This window comes from Nelumbo lutea, chromosome 6, assembly GCF_056320005.1.
Source record: "Nelumbo lutea isolate HS-2025 chromosome 6, American lotus-T2T, whole genome shotgun sequence".
NCBI classification, from domain to species: Eukaryota; Viridiplantae; Streptophyta; class Magnoliopsida; order Proteales; family Nelumbonaceae; genus Nelumbo; species Nelumbo lutea.
In genome coordinates this window covers 66,883,990-66,910,722 of record NC_142689.1, presented here as the reverse complement: position 1 = coordinate 66,910,722, position 26,733 = coordinate 66,883,990, and the positions used below count along the sequence as shown (strand labels likewise).

The following is a 26,733-nucleotide window of genomic DNA, read 5'->3' as shown; positions in this document are numbered from 1 at the left end:
ACTCCAGCCTTACAGGAGACAAATGGTCCCTTCCCTTACAGCCATGCTTTCCCTAATAGGGCCAAAGTATGCAACAATGACTACTCAAATGTCCCCAAAACGTTTCATGAACCTGTAATGAGCTTGGGGTCTCTAGAGAGCAACCATCAAAATTGAGTTTTAATCCAGCCTTGAGGAGAGAGGCCTCCCTTTGTACTAGTTTCCTATGACTAGAAAAATAGCAACCATCCACCAATCTATCAAAATAGAGTAAAGGAGGAATCCTCTAAACTCTTCTCTCATAGAGATCTATAGAGAAGATGGGCCGAATGGCCCATAGGCAGTTTATCCTTCTTTATTTTTTATGTTCTTTGCTGTAATGGACCTTAAATCTGGGCTTTATTCTTTCTTGTGCTAGTTTTTTAATTTTCTGCCCAACTAAGGGCCTCTCTGTAAATTATTAAAGTTTAACTTAATGAAATGGAATTAGGAGTGTAAGAGAGAAGGTTATGTTTGAAAATCTCTCTCTCTAAACCCTAGTTGCCGCCACCTTCTTCTTCTTCTCTCTTCTAGAAACCTGATTTCTACTACTTTCTTTTGATTTTCTTCAACTTTTTAAACAGTCCTTTCTTTTCAAAAGGCTGTTTTTCTTCTTGGTATCAGAGCAGGCTCGTTTTTCCTACTTTTCACCTCTTTTTTCCCATACACAGTGTATGGAGAACTGAATCATATGAATAGTTAAAGAAACATATTTCAGCCCAATTGTTAGTGGTTTCTGGAGAGAAGGGGACTGGTTTTGTCGTCCTCCTGACAGATTCAAGTGTGTTGCCCAAAACCCTAATTTTTTGGAGAAATCTGATTGCAGGCCCCATAGGGAGTTTGACCTGGGCTCTCAGTGATTGAAGGTCTCCTCATCCTTCATCTTGAATATCGAATCAAGTGGATTGGTGTTCTGTGAAGTCTACAAGGAGCGGCTGAGATTTCTCTGTATCTCTCGGCTTCTAGGTGTGATGCAGGTAGCTGGTACGGCTACATAGAGGTTGGCTCACAACACGGTTTTTGTTCAGTCTTCATTTGTTGTTATTCGAAGCTGTTAGAAGTTATTTTCGAAGTATTTAAGGAGATGACCCCTTCAGAAGTTGAAAACAAGCATGTTGCTGAATCCGGACAGGTTCTGGGAGCCTCTATAGACACTCTACTAGTTGTGACCACAGTCAAGCTGGATAGAACTAATTATCTGGCTTGGTCACAATCAGTAAAAATTCATATCTACAGTAGAAGCAAATGGAGTTTTATCTCCGGGAGCAAGAAGGCTCCTTCGGAAGATGATCCATCATATGAAAAACAAATGCAAGAAAATTATACTGTTATTGGATGGTTTGTGAACTCAATGCAACCACGTATTAGTCAACACTATTTGTGGATGAATTCAATAAAAAGGAAATTTGGGATAGTGTTGTTGAAACCTATTCCCAGAAATTAAATGTGGCCAGGGTTTACAAGCTGAGAAATGATGTGAAGAATTTGAGACGGGGAGAAACCATTAGCTGTATATTTCTCAACACTGAAGTATTTATGGCAAGAAATAGATTTGATAAAACCTGTAGCCTGGGACACCACTAATGATGTTGAGACCTACAGGAAACTTGTTGAGAGAAATAGGGTGTTTGAGTTCTTGACAGGGTTGAATCCAGAGTATGACATCACAAAGCAAAATATTTTATCCAAGGATAGTGTTTCACTGCCTCAAGCCTATGCCTTGGTAAGTAATGAAGAAAGAAAAAGACTTGTCCAGGTCCAAGAGGCTGGTCTAAATGATCACTTGGCTAATATGGGAGTGAAACCCAAGGGAGTTGCAAGGACTCCAAGTAGCTCAGGGAAGAAAGAGATTATTTGTGAGTACTGTAAAAAGCCAAAACACACTAAAGACAAGTGTTGGAAATTGCATCCTGAACTTCTTTCTCTTCGGTTTCAAAAGAAGTCTGATAATATGAAGGAAGGGAGTGCCAATATTGCTACTAGTCCAGATAGTAACAGATACCAAACTGAAGAGATGACAACTAGTGAGCAGTTAGCAACTATGAAGGAAGAATATGAAAAGTTTGGGAGGATGATTAGTCACCTAAAGGGTGTGGCCTCTTCTTCCAACCCTCCAGGAAATTTGACCTCTTCTGCATTTGCACATTCAGGTATACGGGCTTCTGCCAATCATGCAATTATTTCAGGTAATCGTAGGATCCCTTGGATTATTGATTATGGTGCTTCTAATCATATGACCAGCCTTTCCACTTTGTTTGTTTCTTATGATTTACTTCTTGGTCGTGATAAAATCACCCTAGCCAATGGCTATCTTGCCCCTATCTCCGGCAAGGGAACCATCAAGGCTACAGATTCCTTGGTACTTCCTTTTGCTCTTCATGTACCCAAGCTAAATACAAACTTGTTATCTGTAAGTAGCCTAATTAAGTCATTGAACTGTTGTGTATCCTTCTTTCCTTCCAACTGTGCCTTTTAGGATCTGGAGTCTCAGAAAGTGATTGGGTGTGGCCATGAGGCGAATGGAATATATCTGCTGGACAATCCTGGATAGAGCCATGAACAACCTAGAAAAGTTGCTTTTGGGTCTACATCTATAGAGTCCATCAGTCGAGTCATGTTATGTCATTTTCGTTTGGGTCATCTTTCTTTTTCTGCATTAAGTCATTTATTCCCATAATTGTTTAAGGGAATTAGTCTGTCCAGTCTTCATTGAGTCGTGTAAATTTTCAAAACATTGTAGAAACAGTTATCCTCTGAGTAATAAAAGATCTTCTCCTTTTCATATTGTGCACTCTGATGTGTGGGGGCCTTGCCATTTACCTTCTATGGGTGGCTACAAATATTTTATCTTGTTCATTGATGACTTTTCTCGATTCACTTGGATATTTTTTATTAAGTCCCGTGATAAAGTTCCCAGACTTGTGAGGCAATTCCATGAATTTGTCCTAACCAGTTTGATACCAGATTTAAAATTTTCAGATCCGACAATGCAAAAGAATATTTTCAGAAAAACATGACCTATTATCTCACTGATTTGGGGGTTATTCACCAAACCTCTTGTGTTAGGACCCCAGAACAGAATGGAGTTGCTGAAAGAAAAAATAGGCATATTGTTGAAGTTGTAAGAAGTATTCTATTTGCCTCACATGTCCCTACAAAATTTTGGGGTGATGTTCTCACTGCAACCTACCTTATCAACCGTATGCCATCCAAGGTTTTGGGGTTTAAGTCTCCCTTCAGTCTTCTTCATCCGGACAAAGATCTTTTTCCTATTCCTCTTCGTGTCTTTGGTTGCACTTGTTATGTACATATCCCAAATGTCCAGAGACATAAATTTGAACCAAATCCCCACAAGTGTATCTTACTTGGTTATTCCCCCACACAAAAGGGTTGTTGTTGTTTTGATCCGAAGACTGGCACTCGGTATGTCTCAATGGATGTCACCTTTGATGAGCTCTCCTCCTTTTATGATTCTTCTCAGGAGAGGCATTGTCCAAAGGGGGAGAATTTGTCACAGTTGTTTGCTCTTCCCCTTCCTGTCCCAGTTGAGACTTTTGCTGAGACTCTTCCTCCTTCAAATGAGTCGAGGAACAGTCATTTCACTCTCATTCAAGTGTTCCTATTCCTCCTCCTTTACCTCCTTGCTATGGGCCGGGCGTAGGATCTCGTCATGGGTCGGTCCACGGGGAAAACTCCTAGCCTTCCCTTGCCCGTCCCTTTGCGTGCTGACCCTATTGTGGCGAACTAGGGGGTGATTTGTCCAAGAGATCACCCGAACTCTCCTTATACCTTTCTTGGTCGAAAACTCAATGCCTTTACTTCAATTCGTAGCTCCTTAAATAGGAGGTTACAGAAGGAAATTCCTTGTTGGATTTGACTAGGCTAGGGTAATCCAACTCAAACTCAAACTCCTAATTACCTACTCCTAATGGTAACACAACTCTTACTTAAGAAGATAAGATAAGGATAAGGGATGAGGAATGATGTAGCTGGCGGCGAGTTGGCGAGCAGAGCTGTTGTGGTAAGATGAGTGTGGACCCACCCTGATGAGCTATCGTGTGGGCCCCGCTCTACTGCTGCTACCGGGCGGTGAACGCGTCTCACAGTGCTACTGCTGTGTGGTGCGTACTGCTGTCGTGCGGTGTGTGTTGTTGTCTAGTGTTGTTGTCGTGCAGTGCGTGCTGCTACCTAGTGCTGCTGCCGGGCGGTGCGTGTTGCATGCTGCCGGGCAGTGCGTGCTGTGCGCTGCCGGGCGGTGCGTGCTGCGCGCTGCCGGGCGCGGTGGTTAGGCTCACCTACGAGTGTGTCTACTGCTTTTGTATCTGCAACACTCCTCACCCTCTTTTTAATCCCAGGTTGTACCAACGATAGAGAACCAGAAATGAGCAGATTGTTTCTCCTACAACACATGAGCCTCTTGCACTTCCAATCACAAAAGAGACAAAAGGTACTGATACAACCCCTTTGGAGCCATCCTTCCCAGACCTTGATATCCCTATTGCTATTAGGAAAGGAAAAAGGATGTGTGTTGCACATTGCATTTCCAAACACCTTTCTTATAGTTTGCTCTCTCCTTCATATTTTGCCTACATTTCTTCTATTGCTTCTAACCCAATTCCTAGGTCTATGTCAGAAGCTCTTACTATTCCAGAATGGAGGGATGCTATGAGAATAGAAATTGATGCCCTGCACAAGAATGACACTTGGTAAGTGGTTGATTTTCTTTAAGGGAATGACCCAATAGGTTGTAAGTGGGTTTTTACTATCAAATATCATGTTGATGGCACCATTGAAAGGTACAAGGCTAGGCTGGTTGCAAAAGGTTATACACAGACATGTGGGATTGATTATCTGGAGACCTTTGCTCCTATTGCCAAGATGACTTCTGTAAGAGTTCTGTTATCTCTAACTGCACACTTAGACTGGCCACTTTATCAGCTGGATGTAAAGAATGCATTTCTGAATGGAGAGTTACATGAGGAGGTCTATATGTCTCTTCCTCCAGAGATGTATGAAACAGATATGAAAGGAAAGGTCTGTAGGCTGAAGAAATCTCTTTATGGACTTAAACAGTCCCCTAGAGCATGGTTTCAAAGGTTTAGGGCTGCCCTTGTAAGCTTTCGCTATGTACAGACAGTCTGATCATACCCTCTTTGTGAAGAGGAGAGGATCATCGGTCGTTTACCTGATTGTGTATGTTGATGATATTTTTGTGACTGGTAATCATGTATCAGGGATTAATGATCTCAAATCCTTCCTTCATATAGAGTTTGAGATCAAAGATTTGGGGGAATTGAGATACTTTCTTGGCATAGAAGTTGTCAGATCCAAAGATTGGATACTTATCTCTCAGAGAAAGTATGTATTTGATTTGCTCTCTGAAACAGGGAAGATGGGTGCTAAACAGTTGCTACTCCTATTGATATGAGCGATAAACTCTCTGCTTCAGATGGACTATTGTTGAAAGATAAGGGAGTCTTCCAGAGACTACTTGGAAAACTTCTCTATCTATGCATGACTCGACCAGACATTGCATATGCTGTCAATTGCATTAGTCAGTTCATTCATGCTCCCAGGGATACTCACCTGGCAGCAGTAGAGCGGATTTTGTGTTATTTGAAGGGTTCCCATAGAAAGGGAATTCTATTTGCTAAGCATGACCATATGAAGCTTGAAGCCTACAAAGATGTTGACTGGGCGGGAAACATTGATGACAAAAGATCTACCTCTAGGTACTGTAGCTTGGTGGTAAGTAATATCGTCTCTTGGATAAGTAAGAAACAAACAGTTGTTGCTCGATCTTCAGCCGAAGATGAATATAGAGCCATGGCTCATGAAGTTTTTGAACTACTATGACTTAAATCCTTGATGGAGGAACTGGGTATTGAGCATTATAAGCCAATGATGTTATATTGTGATAATCAAGCTACCATCAACATTGCTCACAAACCAATGCAACATGACAAAACTAAACATATTGAAGTTGACAAACACTTCATTCGAGAAAGAATGGCTTCTGGAGAAGTGTGTCTCTACCTTTCATCACCTCTGAAGGACAGTTAGTTGATTTCCTCACCAAGGGCATTCCCAAGGCTAAACTTCAGCATGATACTGGCAAGCTTGGCATGATTGACATCTATTCTCAACTTGAAGGGGAGTGTAGAGAAGATGGGCCGAATGGCCCATCGGCTGTTTATCCTTCTTTATTTTTTATGTTCTTTGCTGTAATGGGCCTTAATTTGGGCTTTATTCTTTCTTGTGTTAAGTTTTTTAATTTTCTGCCCAACTAGGGACCTCTCTGTAAACTATTAAAGTTTAAATTAATGAAATGGAATTAGGGGTGTAAGAGTTATGTTCAAAAATCTCTCTTTGAACCCTAGTTGCCACAACCTTCTTCTTCTCTCTTCTTGAAACCTAATTTCTGCTACTTTCTTTTGATTTTCTGCAACTTTTTAAACAGTCCTTTCTTTTCAAAAGGTTGTTTTTCTTCTAGATCCAATGAAATACTCTTGCAGTGACCAGTCTACGAAGAAATTGCCTCCCCACTCCATATAATCACTACTCTAGTGCATCTCTACATAACAATATAACATTGTATAGAACATCTATTATCAAAGGAACAAAAATAGTTTCAATGGAAGTTAGTCTTGGAACTGATCTTTTTTCCATTGACAACAAAATTATCATTGAAAAGGAAAGAGCAAGCTACAACCTAGTACAACCAAAATCAACTATAATAAACTGATTCTGTCATCACATTATCCAACCTTGGAACAAGGGATGATAAGTTGCTCAAATAAAACCATGACTCCTTAAAATAATTCATTATGTAGGAAAGGACCTGTTTTTTTCCTTGGATCCCAACAAAATGTTGTTGTTAAAATTGTTGTTGTTCATAAATGTGAACCCATTTCTAAGTTTGCGAATTTCTCAGCCTCAAGGATAAATTGGGATTTGAGATTTAGAAGAGGTCTAAGGGAAATGGAGTCTGATTCTCTCATCCTCCTTTTGGCCAAACTTGATTCCATTTTTTAGGATCAAAGTGATGAGGACAACAGAGTGTGATCCATTTCCTTAGATGGTCAATGGTCTTTTTACTTGTTCATCCTTTTTCAACTTCCTAATTCAGCCTAATGCCTTGGGGGTGAATTTCCCACTGAGAAATGTGGAACAAGAAAATCCCTCCTAAGATTCAGGTCTTTTGTTGGGAAGTTTTCCTTGGAAAGATTAACACCAATGGCATGCTGCAAAAGAGAAGGCCAAATACATGCATTTCTCCTCACATGTACTTTCTTTGCAAGAACAATGGTGAAACTATTCCCCATATTTTCTTATCCTGCCCTTTTGTGCTTTGTATTTGGGAGCATCTTTGTTCTCTCTTTGGGTGCAGGTGGTCTCCTCCTCAGGATGTGGTAGGGCTCTTTGATCCAACCTCTTGAGACAATCAAAGTTTAGAGAAAGGCTGATGTGGAAAGCTGTGAGAGATGCATTGATTTGGACTGTTTGGGAAGAAAGAAATGGAAGGATATTCAATGAAAAGAGTAGGACAGAATTGGAAGTCCTGGAAAGACTAAAATAAAGGTAGCTCATTGAGTAAAGTCAATGGAGGACTTAAATCTCTCTCTAAATGATGTTCTGAGAAAGTGGAAGGAAGTGGCGATGTCAGCTCAAAACAAGGAAAGAACAGTGATGGAATGGAGACAACCAACAGCCAACTGTGTAAAACTCAACTTTGATGGAAGCTACATAGGCAATCAAGCTATAGCTGGGATGGGTGGGGTCTTTCAAGACTCAGAAGGGAAGGTGTTTGCATTATATTCAGGACCTGTAGCCAATGGTGATGCAGTGACAGTAGAGTTGTCTAGTCTTCTTCAGGATCTAAAATTCGGTAAGCAGATTGGGTTTCTTAACTTGGAAGTGGAAGGGGATTCACAAGTGGTTATCTCATGGGCAAGGAATAGTACCCAAATATCCCATGGGATTTCACAGGCATACAGTTTGTGAAATAGAATCGTTAGCAAGGGGGAAGAACTTCCCACCTTGATGTAATTCCTTCTTTTGATGTTAATAAAATTATATCTTTATTGATAAAAAAATGTTTTCGTTCACTAAAAGAAATTTATTTTTTCAAAAGATCTGTTAAATCCTTTTTCTTTTTTGTGAAACGGCAAGTAAAAATTAGAAAAGCTTGAGTGGTGCAATAAATAATATATTGAGATGAATAACATGTATCTAGCTCCTTACTTCGTAGTCAAGTTTCTCAACAAGATTTCTCACAAACTGGAACTGGTCAGGAGAATGCTGCACCAAGCCCAAAATTTAGTGCCAACTTGAAGGTCAAATAGCCAAAATTGTGCAAATTGGAAACTCAATTAACAATAAATGAAACTGAACGATGAAATTTTACCCCATTGACATCCTCCTTGAAGGCATCTATTAATTTTTCAACAGCAAATTCACCTGCACTAGTAGTCAGAGTTACCAATACATAAAATTTGCACAAAAAATGGTAATGAAAATACCAAAAGCAATGATTAATAGGCATGATACTAAAATGCAGCAACATCATCTACATACCAACAATAATTGGCAACAAGAAGTCTCCATCACAAGAAACTTTTAGAAAAATTGTGGGGTTCTGAAAACGACGGAGAAACCCATGACCAACCAAATGAAGATCAGCTTTGGACTGGTTTCCTTTGATGGGGAAAGGAAGTAATTGACCAGATGATTGCCACTTTGTTTCTTCTACAAAACCCTGCCTACGCAACTGGTAATGCCTGGTAGTCTCTGCACTAGTTAAGGTAATGAAAAGATGACTTTCAAGAGTAAAGAAATATGCCTAGAACTAGATGGAGGAAGAAACCTTTAATTATCAGTATAATAATATTCTAAACAATGTTAAATAAAAGAATGAGAAACTGGAAAAGAAAAAGATGGTTGGTTTTTAAATAATTTCCTGAGGTGCTTCTTAAACAGTGCATGAAAGGTTCTGTCATAAGAAATCTTCCCTCTTTAAAACTTTCACAAACATGTTTATTAGAGCAAAATATTAGTGACAGAAGAGTGAGAAACCACAGAAGTCCTCATGTCATATAAGGATAAAATGTAAACAGTTTTTTTTCTTGCAAATATGCTGGGTTATGGGTGTCTTATGTCTTGTCCTTCTGCAATTTCAAGGCTTCCATGGTGTTAATTCCTGTAACACAAGCATGAAGCCATTTATTAAGATGCCTTAGTATCTCCAAAAGGATTATACCAATAAAGTAAAATAGATCTAGAAAACATTACTCTTTTGTTCATATGAAGACAAAATTTGCAAGAATAATTATTCACCCTGATTTGTTTAAGATAATAGAAGATAATAACAGATATTGATGCTAGAAATTTGAACATTATTTTAATCTTAAAAACCTAAGTAGGACTAGTTACAAGGTGTTATATATATATATATATACACACACACAAAAAAAAAAACATGAAATGCCAGTAAGCAACTCAGCCACCTTGTAACCCTGCTAACACAAAATAGCCCCATGTGAAGACAACTAAAATATTACTTTTCTTGCACTAACCCTGTCTATTGCAAGGCTGAAAAAGTAGCTGAGCTTCCTGATAGCATTATACATATGAAAAAGGTTCCCTCATCAGGTCAAGTAGGGAACATTTCTGCCACATGGAGGGATCATGTCGCCAGTTCCGGTTGTCGACCAATTAAAGGACCCTCCAAATTGGCCACCTGTTCAATCCTCTAATACAAATCAGCCCTGTACATCACATCTTTTTTTTATGAATAACAGAAACTAATTTATTATAATAAATAATGAAAGTGTACAAAGGAGATAAGGGGAGAGGAATTCTCTTAACTCTCCCAAATACAAACAGAAAATTTACAATACAGCTCAAAATAAACGATCCTTCCCACCCCCTGCTTTGCTAATGTATCAGCGAATGAATTAGCATTTCTTTTCACCTATTGCACATTGATGTCCATTCCCCAAGACAGCCAAGTACTCCTTTTCTCGTTAATATAGCACCACCATCCATTCTCCTCTTCCTTCTTCAACCACTCAATAACTAACTTTGCCCTCAATTACTAGCTTCCGAATGTTCAGTTCTTCTAGCCCTTTGAAGACCTTCCATCACAGTCATTATTTCAGCCCTCAAAGAATCTCCAACACTAATCGATCCTGAGTAGACAGTAATGGTTCTTCCTTCCTCGTTTCTAAAGACACCTCATATGCCTAAGGGACCCGGATCTCCTTCACTACTCCCATTAAAATTCAGCTTAACAAAGCCACGTGGAGGAGGCAACCAAGTTGGTCTTACCATAACCTTACTAGGAGCTGAATCAACAACTTTCCAATTCCTCACCAAATCATCTGCCAAGATTCCTTCAAAAAGATCAAGAGACTTCACCCAATGGATAACCCTAATTGTAATGATTTCAATTAGGGATTCCCTACTTCTCTACTTATCAAGAAAGATCCTCTAATTCCTTTCTTCCAATGCTGTCCAACACACAGCTGCCCTTGTACATCTCCATAAATATCTTCCCCTTTTCTTCGGCTAACTAAAAAAGGTAGAGGCAAACAAGCTTCACACATTTGGCGGGAGGTTCCACCTACACCTAAACAAAGAGAGAAACCATTCCCATATTGATGAAATAAAAGGGCAAGAGTGAATAAGTGGTAGAAAGACTCACCATCCACATTACAAAGAGAAAGGTTAGGGGATAAGCACCAATTTTGTCTTTTTGTATAAAGCAAATTGAGAGTGTTATTTCTCTCCAAATAGGCTTCCCAACAAAAAGCACCCACACAAGGTAGGATAGGCTTGCTCCAAACCTCCCTAATAGGAAAAGGCGTCCCCAAACTATCTCCTGGCTGAACTAAGGCTGAAACGAAAGAGGCACAAGAGAATGACCCAGAAGAACTAAGAGTCCAAATTAGACTATCCCATTTAATGGGATCCAAGAAAACCCCAACCAACCTCTGGAGTAGACACAACAGCACTCATTTCCAACTCACGAAGCCCTCTCCTGAATCCCAAGTCCCAATCAAAACCAGATGCAAACTAGAAGGAACAATGAAAGAAGAAATAGGCTCATCCTTATGATTGGAAATGGCATAAAGAGAGGGGAATTGCTCCTTCAAAGGAGAAATATCCAACCATGCATGATCCTAGAATTTGACAAAATTTCTAGAATAGGGATTATACCTAACAAATGGCAAGAAAGATGGTAAAATCACATGGATGGACTTCGAGGGAGAAGCTCTAGAGGCCCCAGCCAAGATCCGGGAATTCCAACCATCAGCTGCAAGCCTTAGGTAATCTCCACAGTCATTTCCCTAACAAAGCAGCATTCCTCTCTTGGATGTTCCCTAACCCTAATCCACTAAACTTCTTGCTTCTACTAACCACTTCCCACATTAATCTATGGTCCTCCTCACCCGGCTACCAAAGAAAGTCTCTCATCAATTTTTCAATTTTTCTACTAAGCACTTCAGGAATCCTAAATACTAACAAAAAATACACCAGCAAGTTAGCAAGAGTAAACCTAATAAGAAGCATAATTCTTCCCCCAAAGATAAGATAACTCCTCTTCCAAGACACCAGAATCTTTGTGAATCTTTCACAAATAAGCATAATTCCAAAAACTACTTTTCCTCGGATTATCCCCCAACAGTAACCCCAAATAGGCAAGGTTCAAAGTATCAATATGATACGCCCCGTATCGGGTGTATCGCATCGTATCTTTTGGTCTCGATACACCTATTTACAAGTGTTTCAGGACCCTCATTTATTTTAGTAAAAAAACACTTAGAAAACATCTTCAAAAATCAAATTTTGAAAAAAAAAACACATTGAGCGGTGATTTTTTAGTACCGATACACAGGGGCATATCGATACTTTGAACCTTGCAAATAGGTCAAAAGCCATTGAGCCACCTCACAACCCAAAACCTGAGCATTTTCATCTATCTCCCTCTCATTCAAATTCATTCCCACAAGAAAGCTTTTATCAAAATTAATTTCCAGGTTAGACATCTACTCTAAAACATGGACGAACATCTTCAAATTCCTTACCCACCCAAGATTACCACCTTTACAAAAAAAAAAAAAAAATAGTATCATCAACAAGCTGCAAGTGAGTAAGAAGCACATCATTCCTACCTACCCTCCAACCCCTCACCAAGTTCCTACTGTTAGCCCTAGTCACAAGTCTTCCAAACAAATCAGCAATCAATGCGAACAAAACGGCTGACAAGGGATCCCCTTGTCTAAGATCTCTTAGCACTGGAAAGTGGTCCACCACAAATCCATTCACCAAAATCAAATAATAAGTCTTCATGCACCCTAAGATCCATTTGCACCATCTATCACCAAACCCAAAATTCCTCATTACTTCAAGCAGAAAACCCCAATCAACCAAATCATAAGCCTTCTCCAAATCCAATTTATAGATGAAGCCCTTTTTCTAGTCCTTCTCATCTCCTCAATACTTTCATTGGCAATTAGAATTTGATCAATGATTTGTTTATCATTTATAAAGGCCCCTTAAGATTGTGAGATTATATGAGGGGGGACCACTCTAATTCTTCGAGAGAGAACCTTGGCAATGATCTTGTATAAGCTACTAACCAAGCTAACCAGTGTGAAATCCTTTGGGTGCAAAGCATCATCTTTTTTGGTATCAATGTAATAAATGTTGAGTTGAGCCTTGAAATAATCGTTGCCCTATCATAGAACTCTTCAAACACCTTCCACAAATCACCTTTCAATACTTCCCAACAATCTTGATAGAAAGCCATAGTGAAACCATCCAATCCAGGAGCTTTAGATCTATCCATAGAGAACACAATTTCCTTGATTTCATTCAACTCAAACCTTCTCTCAATTCACTCTCCTCTAATCTTGACCACTCCAGACCCTCAATCCATATTTTCTCATTCAGAGGTCTCCTAAAAATAGCTTTAAAGTGATACACAAAAACCCAGCCAATCTCACCCTGTCAGGATATGGTCATACCATTCACCACAACTTTAGAAATAAAGTTTTTTTTTCTGCATCCATTAGCCAAAGCATGGAAAATTTTGGTATTCTTATCTCCCTCCTCCAACCATTTAACCCGAGATTTCTTCCTCCAACTAACCTCCTCTTTAAGTAAGATATCCTCCAAATGTTTCCTCAAAGACCACCTCTCTTCCTTATCTCTTTCTTCAAAATGCCTATAGCTTCTTCCAAGTCCAGATTCCCAATCTTGTTTATTACCTCTTGCTTTTTCTCTTCCGATCTCCCAAATTGTTGGATGTTCCAATCTTTAATTTTGGACTTAGGGTCCTTCAATTTCCAATGAAACTTCATTCCTTCCCATTTGGCCCTAGGATTGCTACCTTCACCTTCTCCACAAATCCCATGTTATACAACCACATATTCTCAAACTTAAAAGAAACCGGACGCCTCCCACCATCATTTTCTTTAAAGATGGATATTGGCCAATGATTTGAGAAGACTCTTGGTAAAGATTTGGACCCAATGCTCCCCTAATGTTCCTCACAATTTGTAGTAAACAAGAATCTATCCAGTTTGAACAAATTGGGTTAGCTTGCAAATTTGACCAAGTAAAATTGTTGTAGGCAATGGGAAATTCCTTGAGTTCAAACCCATCAATGAACTGATTAAACTTCCCCACGCTTGTACTTGTTCCCTACCTCGGATTATTTGACTCATCCGTGAATCTAATCACATTAAAGTCTCTTCCGAAACACCAAGGCCCATCCCAAAGACCCCTAATATCTCCCAATTCCTCCCACAATTCATTCATTTCCCTATATCCATTGGGGCCACAAACATTAGTTAGAACCTACTTAAAGTCATCTTCAACTTCTTGGATTTGAATTGAAACTATAAATTTTCCCACAAGTTCTTCAACTCCGACCACAAAGTCATTGTTCCAAATTGTCACAATGCCACCCGAGGTACCCAAAGCTAGGGACATAGCCTAACTAAGGCCCCTTCCCCTAGCTCTCCAAATGCTTTTAGCCCACCTTCTATCAAAATCAGCCAATTTAGATTCCTGAATTAATGCTACATCTGGCTTTTTTGTCCTTAGTATTTCTTTAATGGTGGTTTTTTTTTAGCCTTCCCTAACCCTCTGGTATTCCAACTAATGATCTTCATTACATCACCTAATTTCAAAACACCCCTTAACTCTACACCACCTATTTGTTTCCCCTGACCCTTCCCCTTCTCATACTAAACTCCTTGTCCCATTCTACAATCTACATCTTTCTCCAATCCATCAACCTCACTCATCTTCCTTTTCCTAACCTTGCCTTCTTCCTTATCTTTCTTTAGGAAAACTTTCAAATCATTTGGGTTCTTTAGCCTGCACCCTTGCTTAGATACGAACTCAATCACTTGTCTCAACACCATCCGCCTCCTCTCTTGGATAATCAAAGAGATCTCTCGACTTTCCTTCAGTGATCAATGACTTTTCCTTTCCCCTACTTCCCCCCAATTCTCTCTCATGTTCTAATTTTGTCTTCCTGTACACCACATCTTATTAGTGTTTTCCCAAGTAGACTTGACTATCAAAAGTTTCATTATGGTAAATTACTCAAAGAAAAGATGGGTTTAATTTGGCAATGTGGCAAGGGGTTTGTGCTCAAATTTGCCCTCATTAAAAGAGGATAGTAAGAGGAGCATGCAGGGGCATTTAAAACTGCAAATTAAGTTTCCACTTGGATTCCTTGGTCATTCAACTTTCTTTGTAAAATGGCAAGACTGGAGACCAGCTCCCACATATAAAAGTGCTCATGCAAAAAAATGACCCACTTCCTATCAAGTAAAACTAAAGTAGAAATTCTTTTTCCTATGTCCCAATATACAACAATTACCCCTTTTAACTTGAAGATCCAACTTATGTAACAAAGAAATTGCCAGATTTTACAATGGAGATGTTTGGAAAGAATGTGTTTCACAACCAATTCATTGCACCAGCTTGCCACATCAACATTTATGTAGAATCAGTAATGTATCAAATTTGGTAACACTAATTCCTACAAAAATGGTGGTGCAAGAATCAACTTAGAATTTTGGGATCAAAGGTGATTCTTTAATTACCATTCTTAATGTTTAAGTAGAAATCTGCTGAATTAAAAAAATATAAAAGAAAATTAGTTTTTTGAAGAGAGAAGAAAGAGAGAAGGAGAAGAAGAGAAGAAGAGAAGTTGGAAAGAAAAGAGAGTTGTGATCTGGCCGCCCCCTTACATTTATTATTTATACTAAAATAATAGAACAGTACAAAGACAACTATGCCCTTATAGGGCGGCAAAACATAAAACAGCCTATATAACACTCAAAAACATAATAAAATTTGGACTCACATAAATATTGTGGTCCCCACCCCCTATCTAACAACCTAACATAAAACATCTACTTAGAAAAGCATCATAAAACCAATTAATCTTCAGCACTCCCCCTCAAGTTGGGAGTAAATGTCAGACATTCCCAACTTGCATAGATCATGTTCAAGCTTGTTCTTTGCCACCCCTTTAGTGAGAACATCAGCCAGCTGCAACTCTAAAGAGACATAAGGCAAACAAACTTCTCTGGTTGCTACCCTTTCTCTTATAAAGTGTCTATCAACTTCAATGTGTTTTGTCCTATCATGCTGAATTGGATTGTGGGCAATATTGACTGCAGCCCGATTGTCACAATATAACATCATAGGGTCCTCTACTTTCACCCTAATCTCACTCAAAAGAGATATAACCCCAAGAAGTTCTGAGACACCATGAACCATGGATCTATACTCAACCTCTGCACTTGACCTTACCACAACTGCTTGCTTCTTACTCTTCCAAGAGATCAAGTTTCCACCTACAAAGGTACACACTCCTGATGTAGACCTCCTGTCATCTAAGCATCCTGCCCAGTCTGCATTTCTATAGGATTCCAGCTTCAGATTCTCATGATTTGAGAAAAGAATGCCTCTGCCAGGGTGCTTTTTCAGATATGCAAGTATTCTCACAATAGCTTCCTAGTGTTGAACCCGAGGTGCATGCATGTACTGACTCACAACACTGACAGCATAAGAAATATCTGGTCGTGTCAAACACAAATACAGCAGTCAGCCCACCATTCTTTGATATCTCCTCACATCCGTTACCAACTCACCATCCACACCATTAATTATGTGATTTGGATCAATAGGAGTGTCTGCTGGTTTGGTCCCCAGCTTCCCAATCTCCCGCAGTAGGTCAAGTACATACTTTGATCCCATGCTTGGATCTTGCAACTTCAATCCCTAAGAAGTATTTGAGCTCACTAAGATCTTTGATCTCAAATTCTTGTTGCAATGATTTTTTGAGATCATCAATCTCCTCCAGATCATTTCTTGTCACCACTATATCATCCACATACACAATCAGAATTGACACCAGAGCACCTCTCCTCTTCACAAAGAGGGTGTGATCAGACTGTGTCTATGTGTATCCAAAACAGATGAGTGCCCCTCTGAACCTGTCAAACCAAGCCCTAGGTGACTGTTTCAGTCCATACAGAGATTTTCTGACTGCACACCTTTCCTTTACCAACATTTCATTAAAGCCTGCTGGAATGTCCATATATACCTCCTATAAATCACCATTGAGGAAAGCATTTTTGACATCAAGCTAGAACAAGGGCCATGAATAGGTGGTTGCTAGAGATAAAATGATACGAACTGAACTCATCTTAGCTACTGGTGCAAAGGTTTTCAGATAATCAACACCATAGGTCTGAGCATACCCTTTTGCTACCAACCTTGCCTTGTACCTCTCTATCTTGTCGCCGGCCTTATACTTCACTGTGAATACCCATCTACATCCGATTGTCTCCTTGTCTGAGGGGAGATCAACTATTTCCCAAGTTTGGTTTTTGACCAAAGCATCCATCTCATCTTGCATGGTTGTTTTCCACTCAGGTTTGGAGAGAGCCCCAATAACATTCCTGGGTATAGACACAGAATCCAAGGGAGAAAGAAAAGCACGGTAGGAGGGTGATAAGGCACGGTAGGAAAGATAGTGTAAAATGCAATGGGTTGTACACTTTCTCTTCCCCTTACAAAATGCAATGGGAAGATCAAGGTCAGTGGAATCAGCTGCAACAATGGTGTTAGGGACAAAAACATTATCATCAGAAAACATAACAGGCTCAGGCTCAAGAAGAATACCTGGAACTGTATCTGCCGAATCTGGAGTTTCAAAAGGACTGACGGAGAATGGTGTGGGTTGAGGATGTGTGGAGTCAACCATCATCTGCCGGTGCTGATATTTCTGTGAGGCTGCCCGTAGTGGCTCAGGTAATGAAACTAGAGGTGCAGGTGCTAGTTGAACTGATATAGATGATGGCTGAACCGATGGAAGCACCACAGAAACAGGAAGAGGAACAGATTGTGAGTTCTCCTCCCCAAAACTCTGCCCTTGAGGAGAACCACTCAAGAAGAATGTGGATTCAAAGAAGGTAACATCCATAGTGACAAATCTGCTCCTCGACACTGGGTCATAACAGCAATACCCCTTTTGGTTCTGAGCATACCCAAGAAAAACACATTTCTTGGCCTTAGGATCCAATTTCTTGCGATGAGGGCCAAGAATGTGAACAAAAGAAACACAACCAAAAACTCTCAGAGGTATATGAAATATCTCTCCATCTGGAAAAAGAAGGCTAAATGGCACCTTAAACCCCAAAGCCCGTGAAGGAACACAATTAATCAAATGCACGGCTGTAAGAACTGCATCTCCCCAGAACTGCACAAGAACTGAAGCACACACCATAAGACTCCTTGCCACCTCCACAATGTGTCTGTTTTTTCCTCTCAGCAATTCCATTCTGTTGCGGTGTATATGCACAACTACTCTAATGAACAACACTATGTTCTAAGAGATACGTGGTCAGGTCCTTCTCAAAGTACTCTCTGGCATTATCTGATCTAAAAGCCTTATTTCCCACTCCAAATTGTGTGAGAACCATCTGGTGGAACTGTCGTACCAAGTTAGGAACCTTATCACGTGATTTCATCAAATATATCCAAGATTATCGTGTGTAATCATCCACAAACAAGAGAAAGTAACGGAATCCTCCCATAAAAGGGATATGATATGGCCCCCATACATTAGTGTGAACAATATCAAAAGTAGTACTTTTATTACTTGGTTTAAAAAACTGTCTACAATGCTTTTCTAACTGACAACTCTCACACTCCAAAGTAGATAATTGAACAGACTCAAACAACTTTGGGAAAAAGACATTTCAAAGAAGTAAAAGAAAGATGTCCCAAGCGATTGTGCCAAAGCATAATCTGGTTCACTGACTCTAACCCACTACTACTGTTGCTGCTAACATGATGGTTCCGATGTCTCGGAATCTCATCCAGAAGGTAGACTCCATTCACCTCACGACCACTCCCAATCATCTTCTTTGACTCCAGATCCTGCAAAACACAATTACCAGGAAGAAAGGTCACGGAACAATTCAAATTTTTTGTCAAAGAACTAACAGACAGTAGGTTGGTATAAAGTCTAGGGACATGTAAAACAGAAGACAAAGTTATATCATCGGTCACTCTAACTGTCCCCTTCCCAGCAATGGGCATATGTGAACCATCTGTTGTTGAGACTCTGTCTCTACCAGAGCACAACTGATAGGAACTGAAAATGGTAAGGGCATTAGTCATATGCTCAGATGCTCCTGAGTCTATAATCCAGGGAGGTCCCTCCTCACCTGAAGTGGATGCAAGATTTGTAGTTGTATATGAACTACCTGCATATGTGCAAAGGAAGTGGTGTAGTTGGCTCCTGCATTCTGCTGTCCATCTGGAAGGCTAGAGCCAGGTGAATCGTTCTTACTCATAAGTTGTCCAAACCTCTCCAATTCTGTTCTCACTGCTGCTACTACAATGGATTCCCAATCAGTTTTGGAGAGAAGGGTTGAAGACTCTCCTGTAGTGGCTACATTTGCATTTCCCTTCTTGTTTCTTATCTAAGCAAGCATAAGATTTGGATGAAGCTTCCAACAAGTGTCCCTAGTATGCTTAGGCTTCTTGCAATAATCACACCAAGTCCTTCTTATCCTCCCTTCTAGTCTCACTACTCCCCCTGTCTCCATTCGGCTTAGGTTTTGTTGTACCAACCATAGCTGACTGGTCAATCCCAGGCTGTCTCAGCATTACATTCCTCCTACTCTCCTCTCCAAAGACAAAGGCATAGGCCTGAGAGAGTGTCACACCCTCCCTAGAAAGATGATGCTGCCTAGCAATGTCAAATTCAGGGTTCAGCCCTGCCAAGAACTCAAAAACCCTATTCCTCTCTACCAATCTGTGATAAGTTGGTGCATCATTTACACTTTCCCATACCATAGTTTCTAAGTGATCTATTTCCTGCCATAGGGTTTTCAGCATGGAGAAATACACAGCAAGAGGTTTTTCTCCCTGTTTCATACTTATCACCTGATTTCTTAACTGATAGAATCTGACTTCATTTTGCTTCTAAGAGTAGGTTTCAATCACTCCATCCCAAATCTCCTTAGCAGTATTAGCCCATAGGAAATTTTTTGCAATATGAGGTAACATAGAATTACATAGCCAAGACATTACCATGTAATTCTATTGCACCCATCAGGAAGAGTCTGTATCAGGTTTCTTGTCCTCCCTAATGAGATACCCTAATTTTCCACAAGCACCAATAGCCATCTTAGCTAATTATACCGACTCCAAATAATTTGTACCATCAAGTTTTACTGTAGTAATGATACCAGACCCAAAAATATCACTACTACCTCTAACATCCAGTCCCACAGTACCGGTAGATTTCATCTCAATATTCCAACTCTCCATCTTACTTCAAACAGTTCAACAGTAAGGAAAAAAATAGATTGGAGACCTTCAAAAAATAATTTAATATCTCACACACAGAAACCAACCCTTCCGAAAGAAGAAAGCCCTATCTAGAGGGAAATCTCTCTCCTCCCCACGCCTCCCAATAGAGAGAAAAGTGAATTGATCACTCCGGGAGGCCGAAAAAATTCCAGAAACCAAACCGCCCTCTTCAGAAAATCAAAAGAAGACTAACAATACCTGGGCGCCCAAGATCAGATCAAAAACAAAGAGTCCAACTTTTCTGGGACTCTTCCCTGTATTCCGGTTCTTCCTGATTTTGATGCCAAACAATAGATCACCTTCTTGATGACTAGATCCCACCAAAAACTCCAAGGACTTGGCAATCTATAGCAAATCGATCAGCCCTTTACTACTTCATGCAGTCGGCTAATCTAGGGCTGCATGGGAATGCTTCAAGAAACCCTAGTCGATGCTCTGATACCAAGTAGAAATCTGCTGAATTAAAAAATATAAAAGAAAAGTAATTTCTTGAAGAGAGAAGGAGAAGAAGAGAAGAGAAGTTGGAAAGAAAAGAGAGTTGTGATCCGACCGCCCCCTTCGCTTATTATTTATACTAAAATAATAGAATAGTACAAAGACAACTATGCCCTTATAGGGCGGCAAAACATAAAACAGCCTACATAACACTCAAAAACATAATAAAATTTGGACTCGCATAACTATTGTGGTCCCCACCCCTATCTAACAACTAACATAAAACATCTACTCAAAAAAACATCATAAAACTAATTAATCTTCAACAGTTTATTGAATCACCATTTTGATGTGGCAAAAATACTTTTCTGAGATGTCATATATCTATTGCAACAGAATGTTTAATAATAAAACGTGAGAGTAATTTAAACACCTCATCAGCATGTCTTAACAAGACATGATTTTGACAGACAATGCATAGTTGGGGGTTTTATGCTCCTAATTCATTGTGAAATGCATTAGTAGTGAAAACATCCCTATATATCACTGTCAAACGCTCTAATAGGACAAGGGGATGACCAGTAAAACAAGGGTTCAGGTACAAGTAAAGATATGAAAACAAAAAGAATTAGCTCCTAATAAAGAATATGGCAAATTTCTTAAACTACCCCTACTATTTAGCTAATTGACAAATTGTACCTTTACTGTTTAACTATTGTCTTAAACCACCCCTACCATTTCTGACAATTGACTATCCCTACCCCTGTTGTTAGCGTCCATTAATGTTCCGTCAAAATCCGTACGCACATGACACCACATGATGTATAAAATTTTTTTATAACCCTTCGTCCCTCTTTTGTAAGCTAGGCAAGAATCACCACATGTGAGTAGGAATGTTACACCAGTTTTTAGATCCAACATTTCAAAGGAGGGAGGAGGAGACACACAGGAGAGAGAGAGAGAGAGAGGATTACCCTTTGTCCCTCTTCTGTAAGCCAGGCAAGAATCACCGCCTGTGAGCGGAAATGTTATGTCAGTTTTTAGATCCGACATTTCAGACGAGGGAGGAGCAGACACAGGATAAGGGAAGGGAGAGAGAGGGTCTCCAAGAAACAATACTGACGAAGCATGCTGTCGGCGAGTTGTCGGCTACGGTCTTTTGCTCTGAGAAACAACTTAACAAGCTAATAATAAGTGGGTGGTGGCAAAGACGGGGTAGCTGGCGAAGGCGGTGGTGGTGGTGGCACTGTTGCTAAGGCTGCAACTGATGAATACACCAAGTCTAAAGGAGAGAGGAGGGTAGTAGAAAAAGAAGAAGAGTCGGTATGTAAGAAGTTTGACATGGCTTGATGCAACCATATTGGGGTCTTTAGGAACTTAACATAGTGAATGGACTCCTCTAGCATGGAAACGATGTCCATCTTGGTGCCTCCTAGTACTAAGCTATGCAAGATCTTGAAGCAATCGCTGATACGGTGCCTCCTTTGTCAGGCTGCTACACTTTGTGGGTCCGACGACAGCTTCACTCCTTTGCTTCTCTTGCCACCTCTCTTCTTCTCCTTGGAGTTGGCAGAGGCCATCGATGTCGTTGAAACAGGTGGGTTGGGTTTACAAGGGAAGTTGTCCATCCATGGGTCTATCGTAGTTATGGGGGAAATACTTGTTGATGATCTTCAAAGAACATGTCATCCAGTCCTTTCTAACAAGTAGCGGTGGTCTAGTTACGTCTTCCTCTCTTCGCTGTGGTAAGCATTTGACTGATCCTGCCCCAACATGGTCTGAAGTTTGAACAATTGTTGTGCGATCCACCAGCTCTATTTTTTTCAATTTCTTTATTTGGTGTGGCAATCTTGTCGATTTCAGGTGAACTGAAATAACAAACCATCTAGTATCATATTTGTTGCATCTTTTGCTTCCGACTTCTGAAGCAGATTTAAGAAAGCTTTCTCCACGTCTTGTAATCGCAGATTCCCCTTATTTTTGGGCAGAATCGCAAGACTTGGATTCAGACTCATTGGAATCGCAGATTCCCAGGTCAAAGTTGCCAGAGCTTCTACTTGAAGCCAAACAATCTGGGGTTGAGCAAAGGCGTTTTGATCAGAAGCAACAAGAGCTTCCCTTTCGTAGGACCCACGAAGTTGTTCAATGAGGGGATCCATATTGACTATTGACCAAAGAGGCACTTGTTGTAGTTGCAACCACTACAGCATCTGATGGTGACTCATAGAGAATGACAATGCCTCATTCATGATAGAGAAGAATGATTTGATCTAATCTACTTGTTGCTTCCAGACCAATTGTGTTTCTGAGACAAATTCTAAGGGTTGTATGAACAAGATGATGGTGATCTTATTTTCCACATATTTTGATCAGATTAAGTAGAGAATAACAAGACCTAGAGAGATGAGGTGTTTAAATCCATCGCTGAGTTTAAATCCTTTTTTGCTGCTGAGTTCACATCTGCCGCTGCAACGAGTTGCAGTGGCGGTGATGAAATAGGGGAAGGGAACAACGGAGAACAAAAGGGAAGAAGAGAGAGAGAGAGAGAGAGGGGGCATAGGTGGAGGGGGTTAACGCATCGCCGCCCATCTCTTTCGAAGAAGAGGGACTACCGTCTCTTTCAGTTTGTCGCTGTGCATATAGAGGAAGGGGAGAATGAACAGTAGAGACCAAGGGAAAAAAGGATATTTCATATTTTCTGTTGTAATTTAACGACGACGACAATTTTCATAAACAGTAGGGGTGGTTTAAGACAACAGTTAAACAGTTTGTCAATTAGCTAAGCAGTAAGGGTAGTTTAAGAAATTTGCCCTAAAGAATAATGTAGGAAAAAGATTCATGAATTTTGTAAGTCTTAATAACTACTTTTTACATACTCAGAAAAAAAAATCATGTAGCACTTGTCCCAACACAGAAATGAACTAAATAATGATGGCTACACATTACTGTATAAAGATTTAAAAGTCCTTGTACAGGTTACGTTTTTTTTTTTTATAATTGAATTATAATTTCATTAATCAGAGAATATAAGCTATTACAAGCATCCCTTGGAGAGGCGCAAGTTGCAACCTCTCCTAAACATTACAGAGAAAACAGAATAAACCAGAAAAAGTTAGACTTGCCCAGAATAGATCTTTCCCTAGATACCCCTTGTTTGGCAAGAGAGTCGATCAAAGCATTTGCCGACCAACCCACACATTGGACTCCAATTATCATGTGTCAAGTCAACCATTTTAATTTTTTTCATGAAATTCCTATAGCTCCAAGTAACTGAATCAGGGTTCTGCAACCAACCCACAATCACCTTAGAGTCCCCTTCAATCATTAACTTCTCTATCCCAAGTTGGTTGGCAAACTGAACTCCTTGTACTGCAGCCAACAATTCAGCCCTTGTAGAATCACCCACTCCCACCAGGCCTGAAAACATAGATAAGATATTACTTTCCTCAGTTCTCAAGACTCCTCCAATTCCTGACAAGCCCGGATTGCCCCAGCTGCTCCCATCAAAATTCAGTTTAATAAAACCTTCCAAAGGAGGTACCCAAACTGCTACAGATTTTTTTTCTGAGAAGTCGTGTTAACTATTACAGCCTAGTTTCTCCAGAAATCATCAAAGGAAAAAGGAGTGAAGGAGTCTAGGGTTCTCAACCAGTGTATAGCTCTAGTTAATATACACTCCTTCACTACTGGAAGGGTTCTCTCCTTGTCGAGAAAGATTCTAGAATTCATTTCTTCCCAAATAGTCCACAATGTAGCTGCTCTAATGCGTCTCCACATGCATTTCCCTTTTATTGTCGGCCAAACAAAGATAGACGAGCTTAACAACAATTTTACTTCCGATGGCAGAATTCACCTACCACCAAACAAATCAGAAATACAATCCCACAGAACTGTAGCAAAGGGATAGGAAATCAGTAAGTGGTAGCAGTCCTCACTATAGGTTTTGCAAAATGTGCACCAGTTTGGGGATAGACACAAGAAAGGCCTTTTCTTTTTCAAGTTTTCCAAAGTAATAATCTTAGCACGGTACACCTCCCAACAAAAGACAGCTATTTTAGGGGAACAGGTTCGGTCCAAACTTCTCGCACAGTGAAAGACCAATTAGAAGAAAAAGGGTCCAAACAAACCTAATCGAGAGAAGAAAGCAACTCAGTGACACAAAGAAGTTCAGCCTCCCGCAAACCTCTGTGAAATCAGAAGTCCCCGGTTCGAAGAAAGAGGGAGGATTGTACAGGTTACGTATAGATTTCATTTATTCTTTTGGGTGCCAAAGCTGGACTTAGAACAAGCAGTCTCATGGTTGATGCGGTACAGCAACCTTTTAAGCTATGGGCTACAGCACTCAGAAGCTTATAGTAGCATGATGCTTGGGGGAAAAGGACAACTTGAAGTTAATCCAGGATGCTAAGAATTTACAATTTATTTTCGCGTCGACAAAGATGAAAATGAATTTGATAAGAAAGGATAAATAAAGTAAGAGAGGTTGACAGTCGTTTCTAATGTGCATGACTACAAAGAGAGACTAAACAAAGAGAATGTTTCCAAGAAAAGACATAACAAGAAAATAAGCAATAGTGGTATGCGGCATTAAGCAGAAACAGAGCGACTGTAATCAATCCAACAATCAATTGATGACAAAAATAGATGATGACGATGGTGATAAGAAGAGGAGGAGGAGGAGGCATATCACAGAACAATAACGACAATAAATAAATAATCAAATCATGCCAATTACCTAATTTCTACAGTTGTTTACAAAATTGAAGATAATTAATATTAAAAGAATGGAAAGAAGTTAGGGAAAAGAAAAGGCGAATTCGGACCTGAAACCATGATGAAGGCTTCGAGGTATTCGTCATCGCGTTCTTTGCCATCATTGTTGGATTTCCCGCCAAAGCTTCGACGAGAAGCCTTACAATAAATGACAAACGATTTGGGTCCGTGAGATTTTCTGGTCTGGCATCCTAATTGAAATGAAAGGGGAGACGAAGAGCAACTCAGCGAATTCGAAATAGAACGACCTGCATTTGCTTGATCGATTGAAGAAGCTCCCATACCGGAGAGCGTACGAACGTGGAATTGAATTCCGAGCATTCTCTTCTCTTATCTTCTCTTCTCTTCTCTTATCTTCTCTTATCTTCTCTTCTGATGACAGCGGCAATACTCCAGGAGACACACGACAGACGGGCAGAGCTCAAAAAAGCAGTCGTGGAAGATGATCACAAACGAACAGAGAAGGGAGGAAATGGCCAACTGAATCCCGCTTTTTCTTGTATTTTATTTATAGGAGGGGGAGGGGGCCGAAAACTCCTGGTTTAATTTTCCATCTTCACAAAATCACCCCTTGTTCCAGTCGCTCTCAGTCACTGCCTCCTGCTAAGGTACACGTGTACGATAAGGACAGGATGAAAGAGGCTACAGCTGCTTGGATTGGGAAGAAAACCCTCGACTAGTCATGTTCAACAGGCCAAGCAAGCCACTTGAATAGCAGTACAACACAATAGCAAGCTACTTGGATCGGGTTATATATGATTCTTTACCCGATAAATTCGGGTCAAATCAGATCTGCCCGATCCAGATTTCCTCCTCACATCAATTGCAACTCTCCCCACGAAGGAAAACATTATGGTAGACGTTACCGAATTCTGCGAAGAAGAAATCTGGATTTGCCATGAACGCCGAGAACAAGCTCAGATCTGCCACCCACAAAGACGTTATATGTACCCATAAAACAACACCATTCATATGGTGGGAATATTTCCACGAATGACAACTGACATTTTCCGAAGTATAGCTATAGTGTTTTTGAGTATTGTTGTGGATGGCAGATCCAGACTCCCCAATGACATCCACACAAACAGCTCGTTTTAGGACCTTGTTGTGATATTAATTTTTTCCATGGCGGATGGGGACCCGATGGGATTGGGGATGGGATTGTTTTGGCAGGATAGGGACGGGGACGAGGATTAATAAGAATTCTTGATTGGGTCAAGGTCGGGGATGGGATTGAGATCCCTGCACCAATCCCAATTATTTATATTAAATATATATATATATATATTAAAATATATTTAAAACATTATTTATATTTACAATTTTTTATTTATTTTAAGTAAATTTATTTTCAAAAATTACTGTTATCTAACAAAATTTTAGGGATTCGGGTTCCCATAGGGAACCCGTCCCCTTCAGGGATTGAGGATGGAGGACAACTTTTATCCCTAATAAGGATCGGGGATGAGAACGGGGATTAATTTCAGAATCAAAGTTGGGGACAAAAAATATGATCTCCACCCCATTGTCATTCTTACAATCATTCATATTTTCTATCATTCTCACTTAGTAATTGATTACAAA

The 26,733-nt window shown here is 40.0% G+C and overlaps 1 protein-coding gene across 9 annotated transcripts in view; it reads right to left on the bottom strand.

Moving 5' to 3' along the window:
• Positions 1-26,406, bottom strand: part of LOC148849375 (Wound-responsive family protein) — a 46,678-nt gene extending 20,272 nt beyond the window's left edge. For 7 of the 9 annotated variants that reach the window (XM_088950833.1, XM_088950835.1, XM_088950834.1 and 4 more), the window contains exons 1-4: positions 25,200-25,668; positions 8,596-8,808; positions 8,426-8,478; positions 8,263-8,319 (exon numbers count right to left, since the gene is read on the bottom strand). In XM_088950833.1, coding sequence (XP_088806959.1) covers positions 8,263-8,319; positions 8,426-8,478; positions 8,596-8,808; positions 25,200-25,470 — 594 coding nt within the window. In that variant the 5' untranslated portion in view covers positions 25,471-25,668. Of the gene's footprint in view, positions 1-8,262; positions 8,320-8,425; positions 8,479-8,595; positions 8,809-25,199 lie in introns of all 9 variants that reach the window. The other 2 variants (XM_088950840.1, XM_088950839.1) reach the window with 2 other exon arrangements.
• Between the last annotated feature and the right edge of the window lie 327 nt (positions 26,407-26,733).